The following is a 26130-nucleotide window of genomic DNA, read 5'->3' on the forward strand; positions in this document are numbered from 1 at the left end:
ACTCAGGGAGGCAGGACGTACTTGGAAAGTTAGACCCAGCACCAACAGAGATCAGTGTTTCTTCTTTGAAAACCCCTCTCGGCTCGTAGCACGGTGTTGTTTATGTTGCCGGGATCATAGAGTATTTGTCGGATAAAGGAGCAGGTGCACCATGCAGTGAAGCATCATAATTTTCAAGTTAATCATCATAGAGGTTGGGGGGAAAGGGGAGGCGCCATGGAGCCTCAGGTTGCAGAGAAAGTTCTATGAAGATGATGCATCTTGAACTAGGTCTTGGAGGTGAGTTGGCCTTCGTGTTTTGGTTAGGACCAAGGGCTGGGAGAGCATTGCAGGGAGAGGTCATTCCACATGCAGAATAGGAAGCGTATCCCAGCCCCACATCTCTGTGTGCTCGTCAGGGGTGGGGGGAAAGACACATCAACCTCGATAATAGGGTTGGGGAATAGAGGGTAGATCAGGATGGATCGTGTGGGGTAAATTGTCAGAGAATAAGTTTTTAAGGTGAGCGCTTTGTACCAGTATGCAGTGGTAAGGTTTATATGCATATGTTTGGAAACAAGGCGTGAAGGGAGGGTTTATGGAAATTTACTCTGGCGTGGCTCTGTGGGCCTCCCCTTCTGAGCCATGATGCTTTACCCTTAACTTCAGGAAGGATCTTCCTCTAGAAACCCTAGTACCATGCAACTGAGTCGCCAGTGGGGGGACCGTGTCGAGGTGATGTGTGTCTGGATGTAGAAGAGGTCATCTAGGTGTTTTACCTGTGCAGCCAGGTGGACCAAAAAGCAAAAAGCGCTGTCGCAAGTGTGTGTACATCAGTTTGCCTGGTGCGTGTGCCCGGTGCCATTGGGAGAACATTTGGACGTTTCACGTATTACGGGAGATCACTTTTTTTCTCCCCGATAAACACATTCATGATGGAAATTTCATTGAAAGCCCCCAGACACCCGGAACCGTGTTAGGGAAGGAAAGCAACCCAGAAAGGATAGATGAACTACTCCATAAATGTGTTTATGTCTTTGTTTCTTCTTCCTCCTCTCTGCCTGTTTATACTGTAATATTAACAAATGCAGCGTTTTAATGAGCTTTGACGGAATTACCTTCGGAGGGTTGGTGCGGTATGTTCCTTGGAGACGCATAACTGAAGTTCCCAGTTTCTGGAAGGAAGTCTGTTCCTCATTAGCTGGGACGGCTAAGAGTGTGCTGGCTCAAGAGAGAGGGGGCCACAGCTCCAGCCCACCTGTGCCTGCACAGGACCCGCCGTGTCTCTGCCCTGCTGTGGAGTCACCCCAGGGCTTTCATTAAATGTGTCAGGTGGTTTCCCTGGAGGGACTGCTGATGCAATGTCATGTGGGTGTCTCTGTCCTGACACCTACTAACAGTCTGGCAAACGGTTAAGTAGCTGTTTTGAGCCCAGGTTGAGAGCTCCAGCGTCGTCTACCTGAGCGCTCAGCGGGGAGCTCGGGTTCTCTTTCAAGTTCATGGTTGTTAAAGAGGCAATCTGGAGTCCCTCCCCACCCAAAACCTACCCGCCGCCCTGACAAACACGCTCCCCGAGTAAAACTGCCTGGAAATAAGCAAGACTTTACTATTATTATTGTTATTATTATTCTTATTTTGCAAGATGTAGATGGGTTTTTGTATTGGTTTGATTTCGGAACCCGCCCCCTGGAAATTTGGGGAGTTTCCCAGGGCACGTTTGGGAGAAGAGGTCAGAGCCTCCTTGCGTTGACAGGAGGTGAAAAGCCATCGCCTCTTTTCTGAGCTCTGGCATTTAGGACCCCGGTACTTGGCTAGGCGGGAGCAATCCGATGCTTCCTCCGAATCAGAAAGCACTTCTTGTGGGGGCGCCTGGGTGGCGCAGTCGGTTAAGCGTCCGACTTCAGCCAGGTCACGATCTCGCGGTCTGTGAGTTCGAGCCCCGCGTCAGGCTCTGTGCTGACGGCTCGGAGCCTGGAGCCTGTTTCCGATTCTGTGTCTCCCTCTCTCTCTGCCCCTCCCCCGTTCATGCTCTGTCTCTCTCTGTCCCAAAAATAAATAAAAAAAAACGTTGAAAAAAAAAATTAAAAAAAAAAAAAGAAAGCACTTCTTGTGTCATGTGTCGCAAAGGAGCAGGAGTAGAGAATTCATATTAGAGGCAGCCACACCAGGGGCCGGTAATAGGAGCATCTGGGAGGCTAGTTTTCCCGGGAAGCGGAGGCCCCACCAGACTTTTCCTGGGGTGAGATACTGACTGAGGGTCTTGTGCCTGAGTATGTCGAAACACCCTTTGGTTTCTGGTGATTTTCAAGCCCCGGTTTTCCCATCTTTGTGGTGATTCTGAGAGCTGATATTAGTTTAGTCAATTCCTTCTCTGTTAAATTTAGACGGGGGCCGTTTCCGTGTTATAATTGACAACCCCGACTCATCCATTTATGTCTCCACGGCTTGGCCATTGTCTACTGGCCACTGAGATCGTGGCATTGACTTAGAAGCTTTGGCCAGGCATCCAAGTGTCCAGACCACTAGTCCGTTGAATGGAATCTCCTGTTTAATAATGACTTTTAGCATGCATCTTCTTTTTTTTTTTTTAATATAATATTCATGCAGACTCCTTCACATGATGCACAGTACCTCAGAGCTCCTGGTTATTAAGTTAATTAGATGTAGGTTCAGTGACCTAAATGGTAGGCCAGTAGGTCAAGAGGCCTGAGTACTCTCTGCATTAGACCCTGGTCTGGGATTCCTCGACCATTTGTTGGAGAGCATCTGTTCTTATGCCCCCAATTAATTTAGGACGTACCGCTTTGTAGAGTGTCACTGCTGCAGAGGCCGGCGATGTGCTCATGTTGTATGGACATTATAGAGCCATCCATTCTGTCCCTGACAGTTCCGATTCTAGATCCCTCTACCAAACCTAACAAAAGGGGAGAGCGTTTCTTTTCTTCTTTCTTTCTTTCCTTCTTCTTTCTTTCTTTTCTTTCTTTCTTTCTTTCTTTCTTTCTTTCTTTCTTTCTTTCCTTCTTTTTTCTTTCTTTCTTTCTTTCTTTCTTTCTTTCCTTCTTTTTTCTTTCTTTCTTTCTTTCTTTCTTTCTTTCTTTCCTTCTTTTTTCTTTCTTTCTTCTTTCTTTCTTTCTTTCAACAGTAGCTTTCTGGGTTCAGCTTTGGATTTTGGATTTTCTAACCTTTTGTTTGTTTATTTATATTGTCTTTTGGAGGATATGTGAGGTGGGGTGGCAAAAGAAGAGGTGAGATGAGAGAAGTAAGGGTCAGGCTTCATTTCTTTTAAGATAAAACTTTGAACTTGCTTTATGGAATTCTACTTCCGCATGTTTTCGAGCAGCAAAAATGCAGCATATGTGTTCTCATAACGTACTAAATGTATAAGATCATAAGTGTTCTTGGCCACTTCCTGCAGAGAAGTTTTACCTCCTAAATAGCCCTGTTTATACTTTTTCTCCCTTCTCTCATGATCATGAAGAAGCCTGTAGGTTATCCTAGGCTTTCAGCTATAGCAGGGTAATTATCTATCTATCTATCTATCTATCTATCTATATTTTAAATGTGTATTTATTTTTGAGAGAGCCTAATGGGGGAGGGGCAGAGAGAGGGAGACAGAGGATCCAAAGCAGGCTCTGCGCTGACAGCGGTGAGCCCACTGTGCGGCTCGAACTCATGAACCATGAGATCATGACCCTAGCCGATGTCGGATGCTCAACCGAGCCACCCAGGCACCTGTAAAACAGAAGCTCCTCTCTGTTTGCTGCCTACGTTCTCCTTGAGACGAGAAGAGCTTCTGTTTTAAAGCAAAACACAAAACTGGACTCCCTCACCTGCCAGATTGACACCTGCTCCCATGTGACCTGTGTGGTCACTGGCTGTCAGTCCTGCATCTGGGTTGCATACGAGTCCCTATCTATTAGGTGCTCCTCTTCCGGCGCGTGTAGATTCTGTCGGTGTCCTGTATTCCTACACAAGACATGCTGGAAAGAGATGCTCACTTTTGCCCTTTCAGCGAGCACAGTCTTACTGGTATAAAGTGCATGACTTTTATTCGCTTGTCCTCTGTTACTTTTGCGATTCATTTATCTCTGACCAAGGAGAGTCCTTGGCCTTGACCAATGTCTTGTGTTCTCTTTCCAGGGAAGAGCGATCCTTTTTGCTTGTTGGAGTTAGGCAATGACCGACTTCAGACACACACCATTTACAAAAACCTCAACCCTGAGTGGAACAAAGTTTTTACATTGTAAGTGTTTTAGCCTCCAGAATATCAAGGAGCAGTTTTAACTTAGAGACCAGTTAGCCGTGATATGTTTGGGGCAGGCTGGGGCTCCTGAGTGGAACGTTCTGTCCATTTTTATGAGCGAAGGATGAATCTTATTATTTTTTTCCTTCTAAACACCTTTTATCCTTTCATTTTATAGAGTGTTAATAATAAATAAGGCCATTTGGAACTGCAAGGGAGTGTTATAGGAGACGTTTGTAAGGTAGATCTTTCAGTAACTCAATTAATCTGTTAGTAGGTGGAAGCTTCCATATATCCAGACAAAGTCATTCCTGAGTTAAAGCAAATTACACATGTAGATCTGCCTTAAATTCAAGTTTATGTGTGACAACATTATTATAAGGCCTAAAGACTTGTATTATGCCAGAGTCTTTTTGAAAATACAGGTTTTCTGTGATTCCTCAAAGAGTCCCAAAGTCTCCTTGTATTCCAGTTTGTCTGAATGACCCCTGCTCCACAGTGATGCCCTGTCTACTCTTTCAAATTCAGGCATTTAGAAAGATGGAGTTATTTCCTGGTTTGCTTTAGATTCTGAGGTGCCTGGGCTTCAAGGGGAAGCACCTGTTGCACTGGGGTCAGATGATAGCTCACTGCCCTTACAATGCTGAAGAAACGTTGGGCTTATAACCGAAAGAATACAGTTTGAATAGAGTTGATGATTTCCAAGTAGAAAGTTCCCAAGGGTCGAAACTGAATTCACAATCAACAAACTCCCAACATACAAAAAAGTCCGATACCAGGTGGTTGCACAGGTAAATCCTACCAAACAATTAAAGAAGAGTTAACACCCATTTTTCTCACTTTTGCAAAAAACAGGAGAGAAGGAAAACTCCTAAATTCATTCTATGAGACCAACATTACCCTGATTCCAAGACCAGATAAAGACACCACAGAAAAAGAGAACTAACTATAAGCTAATACCTCTGATGAACATAGATGCAAAAATCCTCAATAATATATTAGCAGGCAGAATCCAACAATACATTTAAAAAAAAACATTCACCACAATCAAGGGCGGTTTATTCCTAGGATGCAAGGATGGCTCAATATTTACAAATCAGTTAACATGCTATATCACATAAATAAGAGGATAAAAACCATACGGTTATTTCAATAGATGCAAAAAAAGCATTTGACAAGGTACAATATCCATTCATGATAAAAATCCTCAATGAAGTAGGTTTACTCACAGCATCATACTTAATAGGAAAAAAGGAGAGCTTTCCCCTAAGGTCAAGAATAAAACAAGGATGTGCCATCTCACCGCTTTTATTTAACATCATCTTGGAAGTCCTAGCCACAGCAATCAGACAAGAAAAAGAAATATAAGGCATCCAAATTAGTAAGCAGGAAGTAAAACGTTCACTATTTGCAGATGACATGATACTCTATATAGAAAACCCTAAAGATTCTACCAAAAAACTCCTGGAAGTGATACATGAATTCAGTAAGGTTGTAGGATAAAAATCAATATACAGAAATCTGTTGCATTTCTATATGCCAATAATGGAGCAGCAGAAACAGAAATTAATAAGACAATCCCATTTATAATTATACCAACAATCATAAAATACCTAGGAATAAACTTAACTAAAGAGGTGAAAGATCTGTACTCTGAAAACTATAAAACATTAGTGAAAGTTCCCATGGATCTGTGAAAAGTGGATTAACTCTCCTAAGCCAGTTTGCAAATTGTCATATGAAAGATTTTCTTGTTTGCTCAACACATTGCTAATGACCATGGCTCCATTTTTCATCAGGGGTGATGTCTAGTTTCTGGTCAACATAAAAAATGTTTCTAAATATGCATGGGATTTTTAGTATTTTGCGTTTCAACACTAGGAAATTTTCTGTAAATCTCAGCAAAAGTGATTTTCACCGCCCTTTTTTTTTTTTTAAGGGAATTCTTCATTAATTTACTTTTTTCTTCATTAATTTAAAGACAGTCTTATTGCCTATTTGGAAGCTACTTTGAAATCACTATCCTTTTACTCTCCTCATTCTGTCTCTTATTCTTTATCCTCCTGTTTCTTTAACAGTCCTACCCTCGAGTGCACATATGCATGGAAAATGTCAGAGTAAAAAAGTTGACTTTTTTTTTTTTTCACAGGGATGTCTGAATCTTCCATGATGGAAGGTTTGGGAATAGAGTTCAGTTTGATTTAATTTTTGGAATTTAATTAAATGGTAGTTTTATACTCTAAGGGCATACAGGCTTAATTAGTGAAACCGTGTGTTCAGATCTTCACGAACAGACTCCACTTGTGTGTTTTTGTATATAATAGGTGGTACATTTCTTGTTTCAGTCCTATTAAAGATATCCATGATGTTTTGGAAGTGACAGTGTTTGACGAAGATGGAGATAAACCTCCTGATTTTCTTGGAAAAGTTGCCATTCCCTTGCTGTCCGTAAGTTACCGTTGTTAATATACAGTTCGTAAGTCATTTTACGGTTGACAGGTTTCTACGGTCTGGGGTTGTTTTATCTTTGTCAGTCTGGGGGGGGAGTCCCCCCTGCTATAGCAGGAAACAACTATTTTATTCCTCATCCTTTTCCAGTATTTTCAGTAGTTTCAGATATAAACTAACATAATCTTCTCCGTGTCAGTCAAATATTGCTTTGACCGACAAAAACCTTTCGACTAGTCTTCCAATTTGTTCTCAGTCTTTCCGTCCTAAGGCGGGAGTTTCTGTTTGGTTTCCGGGAATACAGATCCGTGACTGATTTTCCATTCGTTAATGAAAAACATACACATATTTCTTTATTACCTCCTCACTGCCCATTTCTTCAAAGATTAATTGCTGGTAACTGCAAAGTGGTTCTCAGCTCTACTGAAGACCATTTTCTCAAAAGTTCTCTTTGCCTTCATAGTAGTTAGGTTTGCTTTCAGTCTCAAAAGATGCTTTGTGGAAGAAAGTAGAGAGCTTCTTTCAGAAAAAGTGCCATTTCAGTTAAAAGGTAACATAACGGAATAAGCAAAGAGATGAATGAAAAAATACCCTAAAAAAGTCAGAGGAGAAAGCACCCAATAATGCCTTTACGTGGACAAAGGAGAGAAGCTGTGCAAAGACTGCATCTGACTTCACCTATTAATTGGACATTAATGTTTATACCAGATGTATTCTTCCAGAAGAGAGAATTTTAGTTTTTCATCCAACCATTAATATGTTTTCTTATAGAGATGTTATGGTCATATTAGTCCATAAGGCCTTATTTATTTCTTCCCGAAGACTTATTTCTTCAAACTGTTAGTGCATTTTTTAGGAGGAGAGGTCTTTAACCGTGATATTAGACTAGCTCACATGATGCTTACAGGGGGAAGGAACGCTGCATCCCTCAGTATCTTTTCTGGTTAATTTACCTGGTGTTGAGCGCCTGGTTCATTTCTCGCCAAATTCTCTTCTCCCCAGTGTTCCTCTAGGAAAAGGGGTGAAGCCGCTGCCCTCTTGTAGATTTGGCTCCTGCCAAATGCTCAGACCCATCAGTAGTAGAACAGACTGACTCTCAGGGACGAGAGGGCAATTTGGGACTTTTCTCTCTTTTTATTACAACTTTGTCAGTTACTCCTGAAGGAATACATGTAACGAGAGCTTGGGACCCAATTTTAGAGGGACGTAAAGGGACAGGAATCAGAGACCCTTCTTTACAATTCAGTTTCCTTTTCTTCTCAATTATTTTGGGCAGGGCAGAGACGTTTCTTTTCTTGTTTTTTATTTATTTTTATTTTTTTAATGTTTATTTATTTTTGAGAGAGACAGAGTACAAGCAGGGGGAGGGGCAGAGAGAGAGGGAGACACAGAATATGAAGCAGGCTCCCAGCTCTGAGCTGTCCGCACAGAGCCCGACGCGAACCCACGAACCACGAGATCATGACCTGAGCGAAGCCGGACGCTTAACTGAGTGAGCCACCCGGGCACCCCTCTTTTCTTCTTTTTCAAGATAAATCCACAGTAACATGTGTTATTCCTTGCTGGGTAAACACTACATGGTGTCGTTTTTAACCTCCCTCTATTTTACACGTGAAAGTTTTGTGTCATTGGTCTTTCTCTGATACCAACAAATTGACCCACTTTCTTCCCTCCCATCCTCCCTTGTAATGTACATTGTCTCCATGCCGTTGGGTTAGATCTAAGAAGTTACCTCTGCCTAAATCAGATTTGCGGTTTCTCAGCCTTAAGTGCCATTGACATTTTGGGATGGGTCGTGGTCTGTTGCAGGGGACTGTCCTGTGCATTGTAGAATCCCTGACCTCTACCCCCTAGATGCCAGGAGCACCCATCCACTCGTCACTGTTGTGACAATCAAAGATGTCTACAGACATTGCCAACTGTTCTGAAGAGGGGCAAAGAGAACCACTGACCTAACTTAATGCAGTTTTCAAACTGCGTCCTTCAAGATGCAAAGTAGAGTGATTTATGAAAGACTTTGTTTAAATGCAAGGAGCCCCCTCACCCTCTTTACTTTTTTCTGGTTGCCGATAAGCTGCCTACGGTCTATTCATTTGTTTGGGGGATAGTTATCAAATGTTCAGCTTGTGCCAGGCATTGTGTTAGGTGGTAATGCTCTAAGAAGGACCGCAGTGAAGGTATCTTCTCCCCCGGAACTTGTATTTGGTTGCAGGAGTCCATAAACAGAACAAACAAATTGAGCAAAAGGCAAGACAACATGTTAGGTGGTTAAAAGGTGCCATGTAGAAAGCAAAGCAGGATACGTTCCGTGGATACGTTTGGGGAAGGGGCACAGTTTTCCATGGACCGACCAGGGAGGGCCTCGCTTCAGGGGGGACATTTGAATGAGAACTTTAAGGAGGTGAGAAAGAAAGCCGTGTGAATATCTGGGGGAACTCTTCCAGGCAGGAAATCTTCCAAATCCAAAGGCTCTAAGGCAGTGCCCTGACTGTCCAATTCCAGAAAGATCACAGTGGACAGTGTGGATGGAGTGGAGTAGGCTGGGGGGAGAATCACAAATGTGGAGCAAGACAGGACACAGGGGCAGAGTGACGCGGGAGAGGGGTAAGGCTCTGACAGTCTAAAAGTTTGAAGGGCTTTGGCTCTTTCCTAGTGTTGATGGGAAACCACAGGGAAGGTTCAGGCCGGGGTGGGGGGCGGGGGGCTTGCTGTGGTTTACACTCTCTAATTCTGACATAAAAGGACTCTGGCACCCCGAGAAATAAGCCCAGATCTGACAGTTCTCTACCACGTAGAGTGTAAAGGCAGTGTGGCCTGGGCCACGTCCTCATGAGGGACTTAAGGGCCCGGGAGCGTTGAGTTGAATACGTTTCAGAAGCTGCCCTTCGGTGTGGCTGTTTCAGTTCAGACTCATTTCCGATTGTCTGACTGACAAATCGGGCAAGTGATCGGATCTTAACGGTGGATCTATTTTGGCTCCTCCTGATATGGGGTGGCCCGCCTGTTCCATGCACTCTCCAAACAAATTCATGCTCTACCTAAACAGTAGAGGTAGATATGATAGAAAAAAATGCCATAACCCTCAGTATCTGTAACAGGCAAATTTTAAGTTGTTCATTAATTCACCAAACATTCAGTTTTTGAGTAATTCTAACTTGTGTTTTGGAGAATATATATATATATATATATATATATATACACACAATATATATATATATTCACACACACACACATATATATTATAATATATAATATATATAATTATATATATAATTAAATATAATTAAATTATATAATTATAATTATATTATATTTATATTATATTATAAATATATATTATATTAAATATAATTATATAATTAAATTATATAATATTAAATATTAAATATATATAATTATATATTATATAATATATATATGTGTGTGTGTATATATATATATATATTTATTTATTTTTGAGAGAGAACGAGACAGAGCCTGAGCGGGGGGAGGTGGGGCAGAGAGAGAGACAGAGGGACACACAGAATCTGAAGCAGGCTCCAGGCTCCAAGCTGTCAGCGCAGAGCCCGATGCAGGGCTCGAACCCGCGAACCGTGAGATTATGACCTGAGCCGAAGTTGGACGCTCAACCAACTGAGCCACCCAGGCGCCCCAGAGAATGTATTTTAACATTTATTTAGATCTGTGTTTTTCCCTTTATTTAATATCTACTGAATAATGCTTAATTAACACGTCTTGGGCTGTGCATTTATGATACATTAAATCATTAATTCTCTGAAAACCTCAAGGCTTTATTATTATTAGTTGTTATCATTACTATTACTGCTATGGACAAATGAGGAAACGGAGGTACGGGAAGGATCCTGTTGCTGGTAATTAGTCGGGGCTGGATTTGATTGAGGCAGTCTGATGTCAGAGCCTGGGGTCCTGAGAGGAAGTTATACTTCCATAGTGTGTACCTGTTACGTAGACATCATGCCGAAAGCAATGACCAGGATGTGTTTTGTGCAGCCACTGGTCTCAGTGCCATAGGGTGTGGGACGGGTGAGACGCAGAGTTGAAGACTGGCCCGTCTTGGCTGATGCCTGTGGAATGAATGCACAAGACCCCAAATACCTTTTTTTCTTTATCGAGGTATATTTGGCACAGAATGTTGTCTTAGTGTGCAGGGTGGTGATGCGACCAGCCTGTATGGGATGCCACCCTCTGTCACCGTACAACGCTGTCACAATAGCATTGGCTGTATTCTCTATGCCGTACCCTTCATCCCCAGGACCTCCTCGTTCTACCCCTGGAAGCCGAGACCTCACGCTCCCCTTTACCCATGTTGCCCATCCCCTACGCCCCTCCCCTCTGGCAGCCACCGGGTTGACCTCTGTGCTCACACAAGCCCTGAAACACGAAGTGCTGAAAAGAAGGAAAAGAAAACGCAGAGCGGGAGGAATGGACTTAAGTTTAGGAAGACTTTAGGAAGTGGGGCGTTTGAGCTGGCTTACAAGGAGGCTGGTGTTGATAATGTGCTAAGTGCATTTCAACCTGTTAAATAAAAAGCCTGTTCTGAAGTCACCGTGTCTTTGAATCAGGGTGAATGGGCCGACTGACTATGGGCTCATTTAAAAAAAAAATCCACGTTCTAAAATCAGTATATCTGTTAATGGTGGCGAATTGTGCAAATCATGTACATATGTTTAGATACACAGAATCCAGGCCAGCGGGTCACTCTTCCATATTTTTCATTTTTGTTCAGGTCCTCAAATCAGATAGCTGCTTTTTGAATGGCTATATAGATAGGGAAAACTTTTTACTCATTAAAAACAGAAAATTGCCATTAGCATGGATTATAATCTGAAGACTTCTAATCTGTGCCCATTTTTACATTATTCCAAGCATCTTCTAATCATTAACATAGTAAATATGCATTAGAAAACAAAGCACATTTTAGAGTTTTAAAATATTTCCAGCATAGACACTCTCTGCTCATCATTATCCGATTCAGTTAGAGTTATTTAACATTTCGATCCATAATCAAGTGATTCTCATCAAGCTGGGTTCTTCTCCTCCAGGAGCATTTCTTTTTCTTCAGACCTATGGTTAGCATTTCAGAATTATGGAACGGGCCCATGTAGGAAGGAAGACTTAGAAAACCCACTTCCTGCAAAATAGGAAAAGCATCTGTCTATTTATTGTTAATTCCTAATATCTAAGAGAAGATCGTCTGTCATTTGAGGAGGGTCCTACGTTTTGATACAAATTTGAGACCTCTTGGGCAAGCCATCCCAACAGATGCAGTGGAATTCATGATCAGGAAACACAGGCTTTGTGCGGCCCGTGACAGTCTCTGGAATCCATGTGCACGGGAACGAGCTGCACCAGCAACGGCTTCACTTAATTAGTTTTATGGGACAAATTTTCTGAAATTGCTTGTACCAAATAAATGCCCATACACGTCTTCATTTGCATTTCCAATTAAGTATTTGCCTGTTTCACCTATGATGGGTTTTGTGGATTGTAATGGACACAGTCACACAATCATATTTTTTTTCAAGTTAATGCTGAAATGTTGGCCGTTAAGATAAAGAATATTTATTTTTTAGAGTTTATTTATTAATTTTGAGAGAGAGAGAAAGAGAGTGAGTACAAGTGCAGGAGGACAGAGAGAGAAGGGAGAGAGAGAGAGAGAGAGAATTCCAGGCAGGCTCTGCAGTGTCAGTGTAGGGGCTCAAACTCATGAAGCATGAGATCATGACCTGGGCCAAAGTCGGATGCTTAACTGACTGAGCCACCAGGCACCCCAATAGTATTTATATTTTACTTCACATTAATGTATATGGATGTCTAGCCGCCTGAAAATTTTAGCGGGGCTAAAATGGCTGAAACACAAACACTCAACTCTCCACCCTGATATGTCCTTTGAAATAAATTTTTCAAAAGATAAAATAAGGCAAGTTTGTCTTATTGCCCCTGGAAACTAGGAAAGGATACCTTTAATGTGCTGGAATCCTCGTGAACCATTATGTAGTATATAAGGTGGGTGGTATTTGATTAGGACGGACAAGCTAAGGGAGTAAGAATAATGCCTTGTGGGATTCCCCTGGTGTCTTGGAACAAGAGTATAGCAAGTATAAATCTGACCATACTATACGTGATGGTAAATGCTGAATGGGTTAAACTTTTCTTTAAATAGAAAAACCTGTTACAATGAGTAGATGCATATAATTTAGCTACTGCGTCTTTGAGACGGGCCACATGTGGTAAAACAGAAATGGGCGAGCAAAAGTGTAACACGTACATGTAAATAAGTGGTAACTCAGAAACATACAGAGGAGATTATTTTATGGGTCCCCAAACGATTTCATTACCAATAAACTTAAGGCAGACATGAATCGTTATGTGAATAATTTCCCACAGAAGTATGTATGTATGTTAAAAAATATTTGAACTGTAAGAAAAAATTACTGAGAAACACAAAATGATTATATCATCTGTGCAGTTTTAAAAATATCAGACACAAAAAAATAAATAAGGCTGTAATGTGATGTGTTTTGAAGGCCCAGATGTTTGAAATTCCAAGTTCCACAAAGCCAATGCTAATAGCTAAAGTTCCTGCACACCATCCCAAAGCTACTAAATTTCTAGGGCTGAGACCCTGGAAACTATTTTTTTTTTTTTTTTAGCAAGTTCTTAGATGAGTTTTAGGCATCCGGAAACAGTGATTCTCAAATTTTAGGGAATAAGCAATAAGCTTAATCTAATATATATGCATAGACACACATAAATATATAAATATTCTGCTCAAATACCTATTTAATGTGTTTAAATATTAGTCATGTTGTGGGCTCACAACTGCCTCAGTAGATTCCAAAAAGGAAGAAATGATATGGTGGTCACAGTGTTGGGCAGATAGATTAATAGCAAAAATGAAACAAGCATCAAAACATTTGGTGGGAAAAAAAATCCCAAGTAGCGAAGGTAGATAATCAAAAGTACAGGTTACAGACTTTTTAGAAATTAGCAATGAAATACTCTACATACAAACTGTGGATAAGGGCCAAAAGTATGACTCAGAGGAAATCCTTACCTTAAATGTTTTCATAATTAAACAACAAAGGTTGAAAATCAATTAAGCATCATAACAAAAGGTAAACTAAAATAAATAAAATTAAATAGGAGTTTGGGAAGATTAGAAAAAAGAGCAGTAATGTAGAAAATATGTAAACAGTATATCTGATAGATCCAAGCATTCGTTTCTTCAAAATCCGATGAAATGGAGAAGCTGCTTACGAACCTAATGAACAAAAGGAAAGCATATATTACTAAGACTAAGGAAACAAGAGATATAGGGATTGCTATGAAGAGCATAACTAAATTTTGCTGAAGAATACGGAAGAAAACTTGAATAAATATACATACGGACATATCTTGAGAGAATGTGGATGTTGTAGAGGTGTGAGATCTCCCCAGATTACTATAAGTATTTTTTTAAAGGTTGGTTTTGCTGGTTTTTAAATTTTTTTAACGTCTTATTTTATTTTTTTAAGAGACAGAGAAGGACAGAGCACGAGCAGGGGAGGGGCAGACAGAGAGGGAGACACAGAATCTGAAGCAGGCTCCGGGCTCCGAGCTGTCAGCACAGAGCCCGATGCGGGGCTTGAACTCGTGAACTGCGAGATCATGGCCTGAGCCAAAGTCGGATGCTCAAGTGACTGAGCCACCCAGGCGGCCCGATTACTATAAATATAATACAGCTCCCCATTTGGAAAAATTAAGTGCAAAAAAATAGAGTGAAAAATTACGTTTAAAATATAATTAGAGAAACCTGAATATCAGGTATTGAACGCATTGTCCAGTGAAACAATTTAATTATGGAAATATTGGGAAAAAAATCATCAGAGAATTCTACTCTTTTCTCCCTGTGTCCTCCAGTCTTCTCCTCCCAGTAAGAAAATAACAGATTCATATTGTTTAAAGAGCAATTTTTTTCTTTTAAACTGTAAGGGCACTGGCATTCTTACATTACTGAAATGTACTAGGGACATAAAGGAAAATGGAAAATTTGTGAATTTATTCCTTGAGACTAGAAGAATTCTGATATTAAAAAAACACAGAGTTAACAACAGCAAAAAAGAAATCCTACGCCTTTCATGGAAGACCAGTGAGACTTAGCACATTAGGAAACATAATTGTGTAATTTATATTATTAATGTATTAATGGAGAAAAAAAAACTTCAATAGATGCCAAAGGAACACTTGATAAAATTTAACATCTGTTCTTGATTTATGAAAAAAAAGTTTAATGAATAAGTAATTGATTTGATATATCAGAAGTATCACAAACATCAGACTTATTATTGAGAGACCAGAGATATTCTGAATTTAATGAACTTCTATACTGACAAAATTAACATTAAGTTTTTTATGTCAGATCCAGCCAATGTAAAAATACAAGAAAAATTATATTTTAATGAAGGAAACCATATTATCTATCTGATAATATCACATTATATATATAAATAAGTATAAAGAAAATTAGTAAGTAGCATTTTGGAATAAACAAAGGTCAGTAAAGGTATAACCAGGATCAAAATTAAGAAAAAAAAAAAAAAAGAGTAGCTTTACCCAATAGGAAAACATTTTAAAAACTTAAAGCACCAAAGGGTTTAATAGCAGGAAACAAACAAACAAAAAAAACAATTATAATGCTTAAGACCTATGTGAGAAAGTTCTAGAACTGTACTAAAAGCATGAAAAAAGACAAAACAATTGGAGATCACTGTATATATAATAAACCTGAAAGATGAAGTCACTGAGGAAAGGGATAAACGAAGTGATCACCATATAATTGATTCTGGGAAAGTCAGTTGCTTACTCATCAGGGAAAAATGCATCTGTGTGTTACACTGAACACAATAACTATTTTACCATGAATTAAAGGTCAAATACTTGGAATAAACTCCGTAAATAAAACTGCTAATAAAACGGGGAAGTCTTCTGTAAGAAAACCAGGAACGCTAAAGGAAAACAAATCCTAAGAGGTCAATATGGTGAAACAAATGTTGCCATAGTGCCACATAGAAACAGATGGATAATGTCACTAACATAGAACGCGATCGTTTTTTCATCTATGAGGAAGGGACAGTCAGTCTAGGGGAAAAGTTGATTCAAACAGGTGCAAATCCAAACAGCTCATAGGCACAGAAAGGTGTGTGCTTTATTCAGTAATGGTCGTGGTCCTTAAAAGTACAGAAGATGGCACCAGACCACCTGGGTTGGCACCCAGTCTTGTCCCCCTCATCGGCTGTGTGATCTTTGACAAGGTACTTAACCTCTCCGTCTCCATGTTCTCCGAGATGACATGAAGGCGATTCTGCCTGCCTCGGAGGTCTGTGGTGAGGATTTCAGCGGTTTGGTGAATATATATAGTGAGTACAGGAGCACACCATATGTGCTTCCAAGTATAATCTATCCTCTTCATCGCCCTTGTTTCAGTGATGTAAATGATCAAATTAGTTTAGCAGTGGGATTAACAAATAGGGTAAAGATTTTTCATTTCCAGGGGTTATTAAGAGTAGAAAAAGGACTCTCTCAAACGCAGTGGGACAGAACCATCACTCGGTACAAGCCTGGTAGAAGGCACTTAGACAAAATGGATTAAAATTTAATATACACAGTCTCTGAGCATCTATATTCTAGGTATTTATACCCATGGCCACACAGATGCTAAATGCCGGAAAGGGGAATTGAATCTAAATCTAGCTTCACAGCCTTAGCACTGTCCACTGTTAATAAACATATGAAAGAAAATGTTCAGGCTCATTAGTTGTTAAAAAAAAGAAAAAAAACACCCACATATTAAAACAACCTGAGGACATTTTATTCCTCGGAAATTGCTGTATATTAAATAAAAATTCCTGCAGTTGGCCAAGTTGCAAGGAAATAGAGATAGGCTTATTCGCTGAGGCTAGGAGTGTAAATTAATACAGAATCTGAGAAGGGCTAATTGACAATACTTGGCCAAAACCACAAAAAATAGGTATGTGCTATGACTCAGCGGTTCCACTTCTAGGAATTTGTTTTTGGGAATGCATCATGGATGCACAAAGGTGGCCATGTGTAAAATCATCACAGTGTTTACAGTGAAAGATTGGAAACGGTCTGGGGTGCCTGGGTGGCTTGATCGGTTAAGCGTCCGACTTTGGCTCAGGTCATGATCTCGCGGTCTGTGAGTTCGAGCCCCGCGTCGGGCTCTGTGCTGACAGCTCAGAGCCTGGAGCCTGTTTCAGATTCTGTGTCTCCCTCTCTCTCTGCCCCTCCCCTGTTCATGCTCTGTCTCTCTCTGTCTCAAAAATAAATAAACGTTAAAAAAAATTAAAAAAAGAGACAAGTGATTTAAAAATATACAAATTAATATAAGACAAAAAAATAGATGTAAATTTTTAATAAGCAGTTTCTGTGTCCTTGTCCTTGTTTTTCATTGCCTTCTGCCCATTATTTCATAACAACCTCTGAGATCTGGATAATTTTGCATTCCCATTTTACAGATTAGGAAACTTGAAAATAGAGGAGTTTTGTAACTTGTCCAAAGTTATTCAGCCAATCTGAGGCAAGGTCAGAATTTAATCTCCATACATCTGCCTCTGAAGTTTTACATTTTATCCAATACACTAAGATCCCATTTTCATAAGATGAGTAAATACAACTGTCTAGTGAAAACTAGAGATGTTAAAAAAGAAATAAATATAAACGTGATGTTTTCTTCTTTTAAACCATCTTTATAAATTTTACACAATTCTTATAATTAATGTATGTTACTTTTATAAGATAGCTTCTATTTTATTTTTTTAAATGCTTATTTATTTATTTTGAGAGAGACAGAGAGGAAGAGGAGGAGGGGCAGAGGGAGAGGGAGAGAGAGAATCCCAAGCAGGCTCCACGCTGTTAGCACAGAGCCCCACATGGGGCTCAATCCCACGAACCATGAGAGCGTGACCTGAGTCGAAATCCAGAGTGAGACGCTTAATTGACCAAGCCACCCAGGTGCCCCAAGATAGCTGATACTTTAGAGAGGAGTTGAAAAATGCTGGGCACGCCAAAGTTTTCTGCCGTTTCCAAAGTTCAGAGCTGGGCTTTGGAATCAGGTAGTGGGGCATGATGGACGGCCTCGGAAGGGAGAGCGGTGGGATATAAGTGGTGAGGGTCTGGGGTAATGAATTCAAGGCGATCTCTCCCGGCTGGTGGTTGACTCTATGTCAGAGCTTGTGGGCTTTTTAATTCCTGTGTTGTTTGTAACTCACGCCATTGGAAACAGGCCTGCTTCCAAGTGGGGATATGAATGTGAATCATTACCTAGTAAAATGTATTTATTTTCCTCTTGCCCAGCCACATGTCTGTCCACTTACATTTTATTGAAGAGTCATTTTGTATGTGCAACCGCTGGGACCGACTGTTGTATTGTGATGTTGTCACATTAAAGTATTTTCCCCTTTGTGCGGAATGAGAAATGTCTGATGATGGCACGATTGTTGATAGCCAAATGTTTTCCATTTTTTCACATGAGGGTGAATGTGGGGAATCAATATGACGCTTTAGTTTGGAGTTTGATCTTAAATATGTATCGTTCCTTTTCTTTTTTTTTTTTTTTAATGTTTTTATTTATTTTTGAGACAGAGACAGAGCATGAGCGGGGAGGGGAAGAGAGAGGGAGACACAGAATCCGAAGCAGGCTCCAGGCTCTGAGCTGTCAGCACAGAACCCGACGCGGGGCTCGAACTCACGGGCCATGAGATCATGACCTGAGCTGAAGTCGGACGCTCAACCAACTGAGCCACCCAGGCGCCCCTGTACCGTTCCTTTTCTTAAACCAACTGTTAGTTTTATTCATGCATATTGATTACGACTAACTTTTCTATTGAATTCGTTGGTAACCGGTCACATCAAGGAAGTTTATAGTAAAGCATAATTCTTTAAAGAGAGTTCCAGGTGAGAAAAAGATTTCGGTCCCTGTTCCACATACCAACTTCTGTTATATGCTGGTTAAAAAAAAATGTTTTCTAAAAAATGAATGTAGTATCTTTTTGACTAAAAATTTGGTTTTGTCACCCAACTTTTAAAGAGTTACTCGTATTTACTGTGCTAATGCTTGTTTAAGAAGATTTAATTTAACTCTTTTAAATAAAAAAAATATATATATCGAATAGTTTAAAGATGATTTCAGGTCAGATTAAAATCTAAACCAGACTGGGAGCGCCTGGGTGGCTCAGTCAGTTAAGCGTCCGACTTCGGCTCAGGTCGTGATCTCATGGTTCGTGGGTTTGAGCCCCGCGTCGGCCTCTGTGCTGACAGCTCGGAGCCTGGAGCCTGCTTTGGATTCTGTCTCTTTCTCTCTCTGCCCCTTCCCACTTGTACTCTGTCTCTCTGTCCCTCAAAAATAAATTAATGTAAAAATCTAAACCAGACTATCTTCTCTGTAATTTGTCCTCTGGCTCCAAAATCCTGAATCATTACTCAGAAACACACTTCCCGTACTCTTATATTCACTGGCTAATTTAACCAGGAATTAACTCTTAGCATGATCTTTTTTTCTTTTTATTTATTTTTTAATGTTTTTATTTCTTTTTGAGACAGAGAGAGAGCACGTGAGCAGGGGAGGTGCAGAGAGAGAAGGAGACACAAAATCCAAAGCAGGCTCCAGGCTCTGGGCTGTCAGCACAGAGCCCGATGCAGGGCTTGAACCCACGGACCGCGAGATCATGACCCAAGCCAAAGTTGGATGCTCAACCGACTGAGCCACCCAGGCGCCCCAGCATGAGCTTGATAAAACCTTTCTGATAGATCATGTTTTTTTTTTCTTTTCTTTCTTTCCTTTTTTTTTTTTAATAAAAGGACATGAACATGCCCATTTCCCTGATTGTTGAAGTCATATTTCTAATTATATTAAATCCATATTGGGAAACCTGGGCGGCTCAGTCAGTTAAGCGTCCGACTTTGGCTCAGGTCATGATCTCATGGTTCGTAGGTTCAGGCCCCATGTTGGGCTCTGTGCTGACAGCTTGGAGCCTGGAACCTGCTTCAGATTCTGTGTCTCCCTCTCTCTCTGCCCCTCCCTTGCTCCCACCCTCTCTCTCTCTCTCTTTCTCTCAAAAGTAAATAAACATTAAAAAAAAAAAAGATTAAATCCATATTACTGTTCTGTAGAGATGCCTTCCCCAAATGATTGCCTAATATCTGTGCTTTTTACCTACGAAAAGGTGAGTATGCAAAATGTGTATAAGTCATTTGGAAGAATCATCTCATAACAGGTTAAAGACATGATCTGTTATTTTACCCAAAGACCCTTATCTTCCAGTGACATTAAATCATCTCAGATGTCAACCCAGGAAGACTCTCCACATGAACTTAGAGACCTCCTTTTGTCATAAAACGAAAACCGTATCATCCTTTTTTGCCTTGATAGACAGACATCTAAAAATTAAGTTTAGATCTTAATTTAAGTGACTATCTCATACCTAGAGACAAAAGCATATATAGATTCTCTGCTCTAAGTTTACTTTTGGCTGCGTTTTAATTGTTCTACCATTTAATAAAGGTTTTAGAATTATAAACTGACAGAAATGATTTTCTGAGTTCTAAGTATAAATGATAAACATAATTCTCGACAGGAAAAATATGGCTAGCTTCCCTTTCCTGTTGTAAAGATGCTTTCATACAGCAGTTTGGCAAGTTGAGATGTTCTAGAACTTTTTGTCCTGTGTTCTTGTGTTGGAAGTTAAATTATATATTAAGACTGTGAAAAATAAAAATATTTTAAAAATAGTCCCTTTGGGTACTATTTCAGTGTTTAATTATAATACTAAGTATTCAACTACATTGACCTGCTGTTAACTTAAAACATATCCCAATTCAAAATAGGATATTTCCTCTTTCCCTTAGTCTTTCTCTTTTCCCAAAAGATACTCCTTATAGCAGACAGACTGAAAAATTGGAATCAACCAAGTGTTCATCAGTAGGAGAATTAATAGGTTCATATCCGAATATTATATAGCAGTTTAAAGAAATGAGGCAGATCTGTATATGTACAAATTATCAAGTCATATCGTAGATGCACAGTGAAGTTGAAAAATGCTATTTCCCACAGGCAAAAAAACTTACTGACTTTTTTAAAGGATGTATTTATGAATAATAAATCCTCAATACAAATTTAGGAAGGCTACATGCCAAATTCCTATCTAATTTCCATCCGGGGAAAGGAATTGTGGTATTTGTAGAAATTCAAAGGGGCTTTTGTTTTTTTCTGTAATTTTTCAAACGTTTTACAAATGCATAAACTTGCAATTGACATATCGTAAGATAATATTATGTGAAAGTGCCCAACATGAATAGCTTTAATTATATCTCTAGCTTTAATAACTGATTTAACGTCCCGGGGTGGATTCTGTGTTTTTGCTGACACAATAATAGGACATTGAAAAAGAGGAAAAGATCATTTACCAAAAAATCAAAACCAAATAAAATTACTATAATATATATATATTTTTTTTCTACTGATACCTCAAGTTCTTCTGTTGACCTTTCCTAACCCTTAAGAAATCATGGAAATTTTAAGATAACAGTACAATGACGGTGGGTTGAGGGACAGCTAAATTGGACTGAAGTCAGGTTGGCAAGTTGTCATGCTGTTTTTGTATTTATTTCTTTCAACTTTAACACCCACAATTTATTAAGTGAGACTGTGGATAAAAGAGGAAGCTCAGAATCCTGTTTGGACACCGTTTAGGAAGGAAATCAGGTCTTTATGGGGCACCCCCTTCCTCTTAGCCACTGGCCAGGAAAACCATCTTTCTGTTTAAAACCTATTCAATCCGAGAGGTGGAGTGACTTTGGGAAGGAAGGTGACCTCTCCCTTGTAAAGTGGAATGGCTGTGTTTCCCCCCATGACTTATTCATCTCATTTCCACCACTGTTTATAAGAACACTTGTGCTGAATGCTTATAGTGACAGCAATAGTCAGTTAAAATATGGCTCAAATTCCATGCCCTCAAATTCCCTACGTTAATTCGAATCTTTGCTCATTACAATCACAAATGGGGCTTTTGGGTAGTTCGAGCTTTGCTAATGTCCTTTTGGGGTGAACAGGTATGCTTCTTACAAGCCAAGAGTTTAATCAGTGCCCATACTGCTGTGTATAACAAAAGCATGGCTGGCCCCAAATCTGGAAAGATCTGGTCTTGAAGGGTCCGAGGTCATTTCCAAAATGGAGGTATTTTTCTTAGATGCCTTACATGCCGGGGTCCAATGGCAGATTAGGGTATAAAGGTGATGTGTCCTGCTGACTGAGGGAGGAGATCAGATGAACTTGTGTATTTTGAAAACTTTTCAGCGTTTTGTGTGTTGTAAATATTTGTGGATTTTGACCTCCGCTTCAGTGATGCTCACGTATTTAATTTGCATTGCTTCACGGCTGTGAAACACCGATCATCTTATTAAAATCGGTCCCTTTATTCATTTCTCAAAAATATTTTAATAACTGCTTTGTTCGGAGAGAATTTTAGACTTACAGAAAAGTTGCAAAGATGATCCAGAGCTCCTATATACCCCTCACCTCGTTTCCCTTGAAGTTAAACTTTTCACATTGCCATGGTACATTTGTCAAAACCAAAAAAAGAAACCAGACATTGTGTTTGACTGTTAGCTAAACTCTGGTCTTTATTTGGATTTTACCAGTGTTTCCACTAAGGTCCTTTTTCTGTGCTGGGATCCAACCCAGGGTACCACATTGCATTTAATCATCTTATCTCCTTCTGTCCTCTCATTTGTGACAGTTTCTGAGTCTTCCTTTTTCCCATGACCTTGGCAATCTTGAGAAGTACTGGCCAGGAATTTTGTAGAATACTTATCATTTTTAATAAATAAAAATGTATAACTGCTGGGATTTTTGAAAGAAAGCCCACATCGACCTATGAATAATTTGTACGACTAATTTTTCCACTAATAACCCAGTTTCAGCCTGGTGGCTGTTACTTTATCTTCTTATCAGTTATAACAGCACTCTCGAATTTAAAGTTGATGCATGATGAATTTCAGATTTGTTGCCTGTCTTGCTTCATGTGTGGGTGCCTTGTACAGCCTCAACTTTACCAGTTCAGTTTAGCCCCCCTAGAAAGTTTGTATTTTATCTATTGTTTGTGACAGATTCGAGATGGACGGCCAAATTGCTACATACTGAAGAATAAAGATTTAGAACAAGCTTTTAAAGGAGCTATTTACTTGGAGATGGACCTCATATATAATCCGGTAAGCCAAGCTGGGCCATACATCCCAGCTTCTCTGTACCTAGCCTGGTGAGACTCAAATCTGCGTAAAATGTTTCTGAAATGTTGCAGCTAGAGAGAGAGAGAGAGAGAGAGAACAGGGTTTTAAAACTCAGCTATAAAATCAGTTCGGGACAATCCGGTTTTCAGCTCGTATTAATCCTGTTGAGCCAGGAGAATTGATGGTGTTTAATTCTCAATACATCTAAATGTCAAAGAAAAAGAAAAAAGCAAAAATTGAAGGAGAAATTCGTTTTTTATCTTTATCACCTGTAATGTTCTCTAAGGCAACGATTGGGGGTCAGACAGAGGTATTTTCAAGCCTCTGACATGTTATTTAGTTGTTAAAGTAGACGTCCTGCCAACCAACACTATCAAGACAAGTAATTACCCATTTGGAAAGTACAGTTAAGGGAGGAATTTTTAAAGCGTACCTTAAACCTTTAGTTCAATATAAAATATGTAAATATTCCTTTGCCAATCTTTAGGTGTGGGCATAAAAATCTGTTTAAAAAAATTTTTTTAATGTTTATTTATTTTTTGAGAGACAGAGAGACAGAGTGTGAGTAGGGGAGGGGCAGAGAGAGGGCGAGACACAGAATCGGAAGCAGGCTCCAGGCTGTGAGCTGTAGCCCAGAGTCTGATGCGGGGCTCGAACTCACGGACCCTGAGATCATGACCTGAGCCGAAGTTGGATGCTTCACCAACTGAGCCACCCAGGCGCCCAGAAAATCTATTTTTTTTATAGCATGGATCATGTTTAGTTCTATAACATATTCCTTGCAGCAATATACTCATAACATCTATAATAATACCTAGTTTCTGGTTTTTTAAAAGTGGAGATCTACTTGAAAGATAATCAGAATATAGAATTTTCCAGACTGTTGTTTTTCCATCAAATCATTACCTCAATAACAATATCTTTTTTAGTGACTGACCTCGTTATCAAGGCTTTCTAGAGCAACATACATTTCAAGTCTTCGGGTCCATGCTTGGATTTCAATGGTTTCTATGATAATTGGTTAAAAATATGGAATTATGATAATGGGCAGAACTGGCATAAACAGGTTCGGAAGTCAGCGCAGTTGATTCTTCGTAGACCTACAATTCGATGGTTGTGAGCAGATTCCTAAGCATGCAGAGAAGTGGCCTACTTAGCTGTGACCATGCATACGCCATGGTGTCAGCAGTAGGTTCTAGAAAGGGAAAGGAGAGCACAGGTTAATCCAGTTAGTGGTATACACGAATGTAGGATAATGGAGCTTTTACAGTAATTATAAGAATGGCGGCCATTTAGTGGCCACCTACAAGGGGCCAGGCTCTGACATTATTTCATTTAATCCTCGCGCTAAACCTGGTAAATAGGTATCATTAATGCCATTTTATCATGAGCAAATGGAATTAAATAAGAGAGCTGATTTACTAGTAAATGAGTGAGTCAGCATCAAGCTCCAGATCTTTCTGTCTCTGCAATTATTCCCGTGCTGCCGCCCTGTTTCTTGTTTAGTGTAGCTCAGAACTTATTCATAAAATCAAGGACGGAGACATTTTTATGTTTTTATTCTCCACAATGCTAGAACTCTGGGTACAGTCTTCAGTCTGGAAGTGGTTGGTGTTACTTCCTCTTTTCCCCCGTTGATTTGCCTTCAAGGAAAATCCTAAGTGCATCTTGTGCCACAGATGACCCTTCATTTCCTGTTTTCTTCTGACAAGCACTTGAGTATAGACTACGCCCAGGGGCGCCTGGGTGGCTCAGTGAGTGCAGCATCCGACGGTGGCTCAGGGTCATGATCTCACAGTTTGTGAGTTCGAGCCCCTCTTCGGGCTCTGTGCTGACAGCTCAGAGCCTGGAGCCTGCTTCCGATTCTGTGTCTCCCTCTCTCTCTGCCCCTCCCCTGTTTGCGCTCTGTTTCTCTCTGTCTCTCAAAAATAAATGAAACATAAAAAAAAATTTTTTTTTTAAATGTATAGATTATGCACAAAGGTGAAACCTGAGTTTTAGGGAGGAAAGCTTTACGAAAAATACATGCCAGTTATATGATTTTCCAGTTGTCCATCTGATTAAGAAGGACTTGAATTTTATTCCTTGAGACTTTCCTAGAGTATGGTGATTGGGACAAACCGCTTCACCTCTCTCAGCCTCAGTTTATTCCCCATAAGATGGGTCTCAGAGGATACATCTCCTTATTTTTCCATATACTTGGGAGGAAATGAGATTCTTGGTGGAAAGACGTTTCTATAAGCTGGAGACCGGTTTTCACAGACCAAGTATTCCTGGTAAAAATACAGTTTTAAAACCCTGAGAAGGAAGTCTTGCTTTTTAGAGACTAGTCCAAGAACTTCATGAACCCACTCTGGGCCGTGGTTAAAACACCTCTGGTGATTTTCAGAGTGGATACAGCTCACTCCAGAGTCTCCTGGATCCTGTCTCACCTGCCCAAGTGACTAGCTGGTGAAATGAGATCCCCGGAAACACGTGCGGAGCCCAGAGATTAGTCTCCATTTCTCTGCTCCCTGCCGGGGACCTTGGGATCAGAAGATACTGGTTTCCACCTTCTTCCCAGTCATTAACGAGAAAAAGAAGAGAATGAAGTCCATTTAAATGCTGCCCTTTCCTCTTTTTCAACAATGATGTCTTTCTAGGTCAAGGCGAGTATTAGGACCTTTACTCCCAGAGAAAAGCGCTTTGTTGAAGATAGCCGCAAGCTGTCCAAGAAGGTAGGTGGGTACAGTCAACTGGCTTGTGAGTACACTTAGCACCGGAAGTGCTTATTAGTCATTACTTAGCGGCTCGCCCCACCTCCCTCCTCCCCTCCCTTCCGTCCTTCCTTCCTCCCACCCCCCTCTTCCTCCCCTTCCTCCTCGTCCTCCCCTTCCTCCTCCTCCTTCTCCATGTCTCCCTCTTCTCTCTCTCTCTCTCTCTTACTCCACCCCAGCATCTCTCTCCAGCCCCGCTCCTTCCTTGTCCTCCCATCTGTCCCAAAGCAAGTCAGCACAACAAGAAGGGAAAGACTGGAAACCTATGTTGGATGAAGCAGAAGGAGTCAGCCGCCCATGGATCTCCTGGATCGTTCTATAACCTAGTGTCAGCCTCTGTAGATGTTCTCCCAAATTTACTGGACGTGCCTAGCCTCCTTCAGGTAGAGCCAGTTCCCT

General features: G+C 40.4%; 1 protein-coding gene across 11 annotated transcripts in view; it reads left to right on the top strand.

Annotated features, from left to right (window-relative positions):
- The window catches only part of MCTP2 (multiple C2 and transmembrane domain containing 2), a 264060-nt gene that overhangs the window by 137097 nt on the left and 100833 nt on the right, over positions 1 to 26130 (top strand). For all 11 annotated transcript variants that reach the window (XR_006203374.1, XR_006203372.1, XR_006203375.1 and 8 more), the window contains 4 exons: positions 4120 to 4222; positions 6568 to 6670; positions 22856 to 22957; positions 25618 to 25692. Coding sequence is in view for 5 of the 11 variants with exons in the window: in XM_042941092.1 (XP_042797026.1) it covers positions 4120 to 4222; positions 6568 to 6670; positions 22856 to 22957; positions 25618 to 25692 (383 nt within the window). In the remaining 6 variants the exon portion in view is untranslated. The remainder of the gene's footprint in view (positions 1 to 4119; positions 4223 to 6567; positions 6671 to 22855; positions 22958 to 25617; positions 25693 to 26130) is intronic.

This window comes from Panthera leo, chromosome B3 (genome assembly GCF_018350215.1).
Source record: "Panthera leo isolate Ple1 chromosome B3, P.leo_Ple1_pat1.1, whole genome shotgun sequence".
Taxonomy (NCBI): Eukaryota; Metazoa; Chordata; class Mammalia; order Carnivora; family Felidae; genus Panthera; species Panthera leo.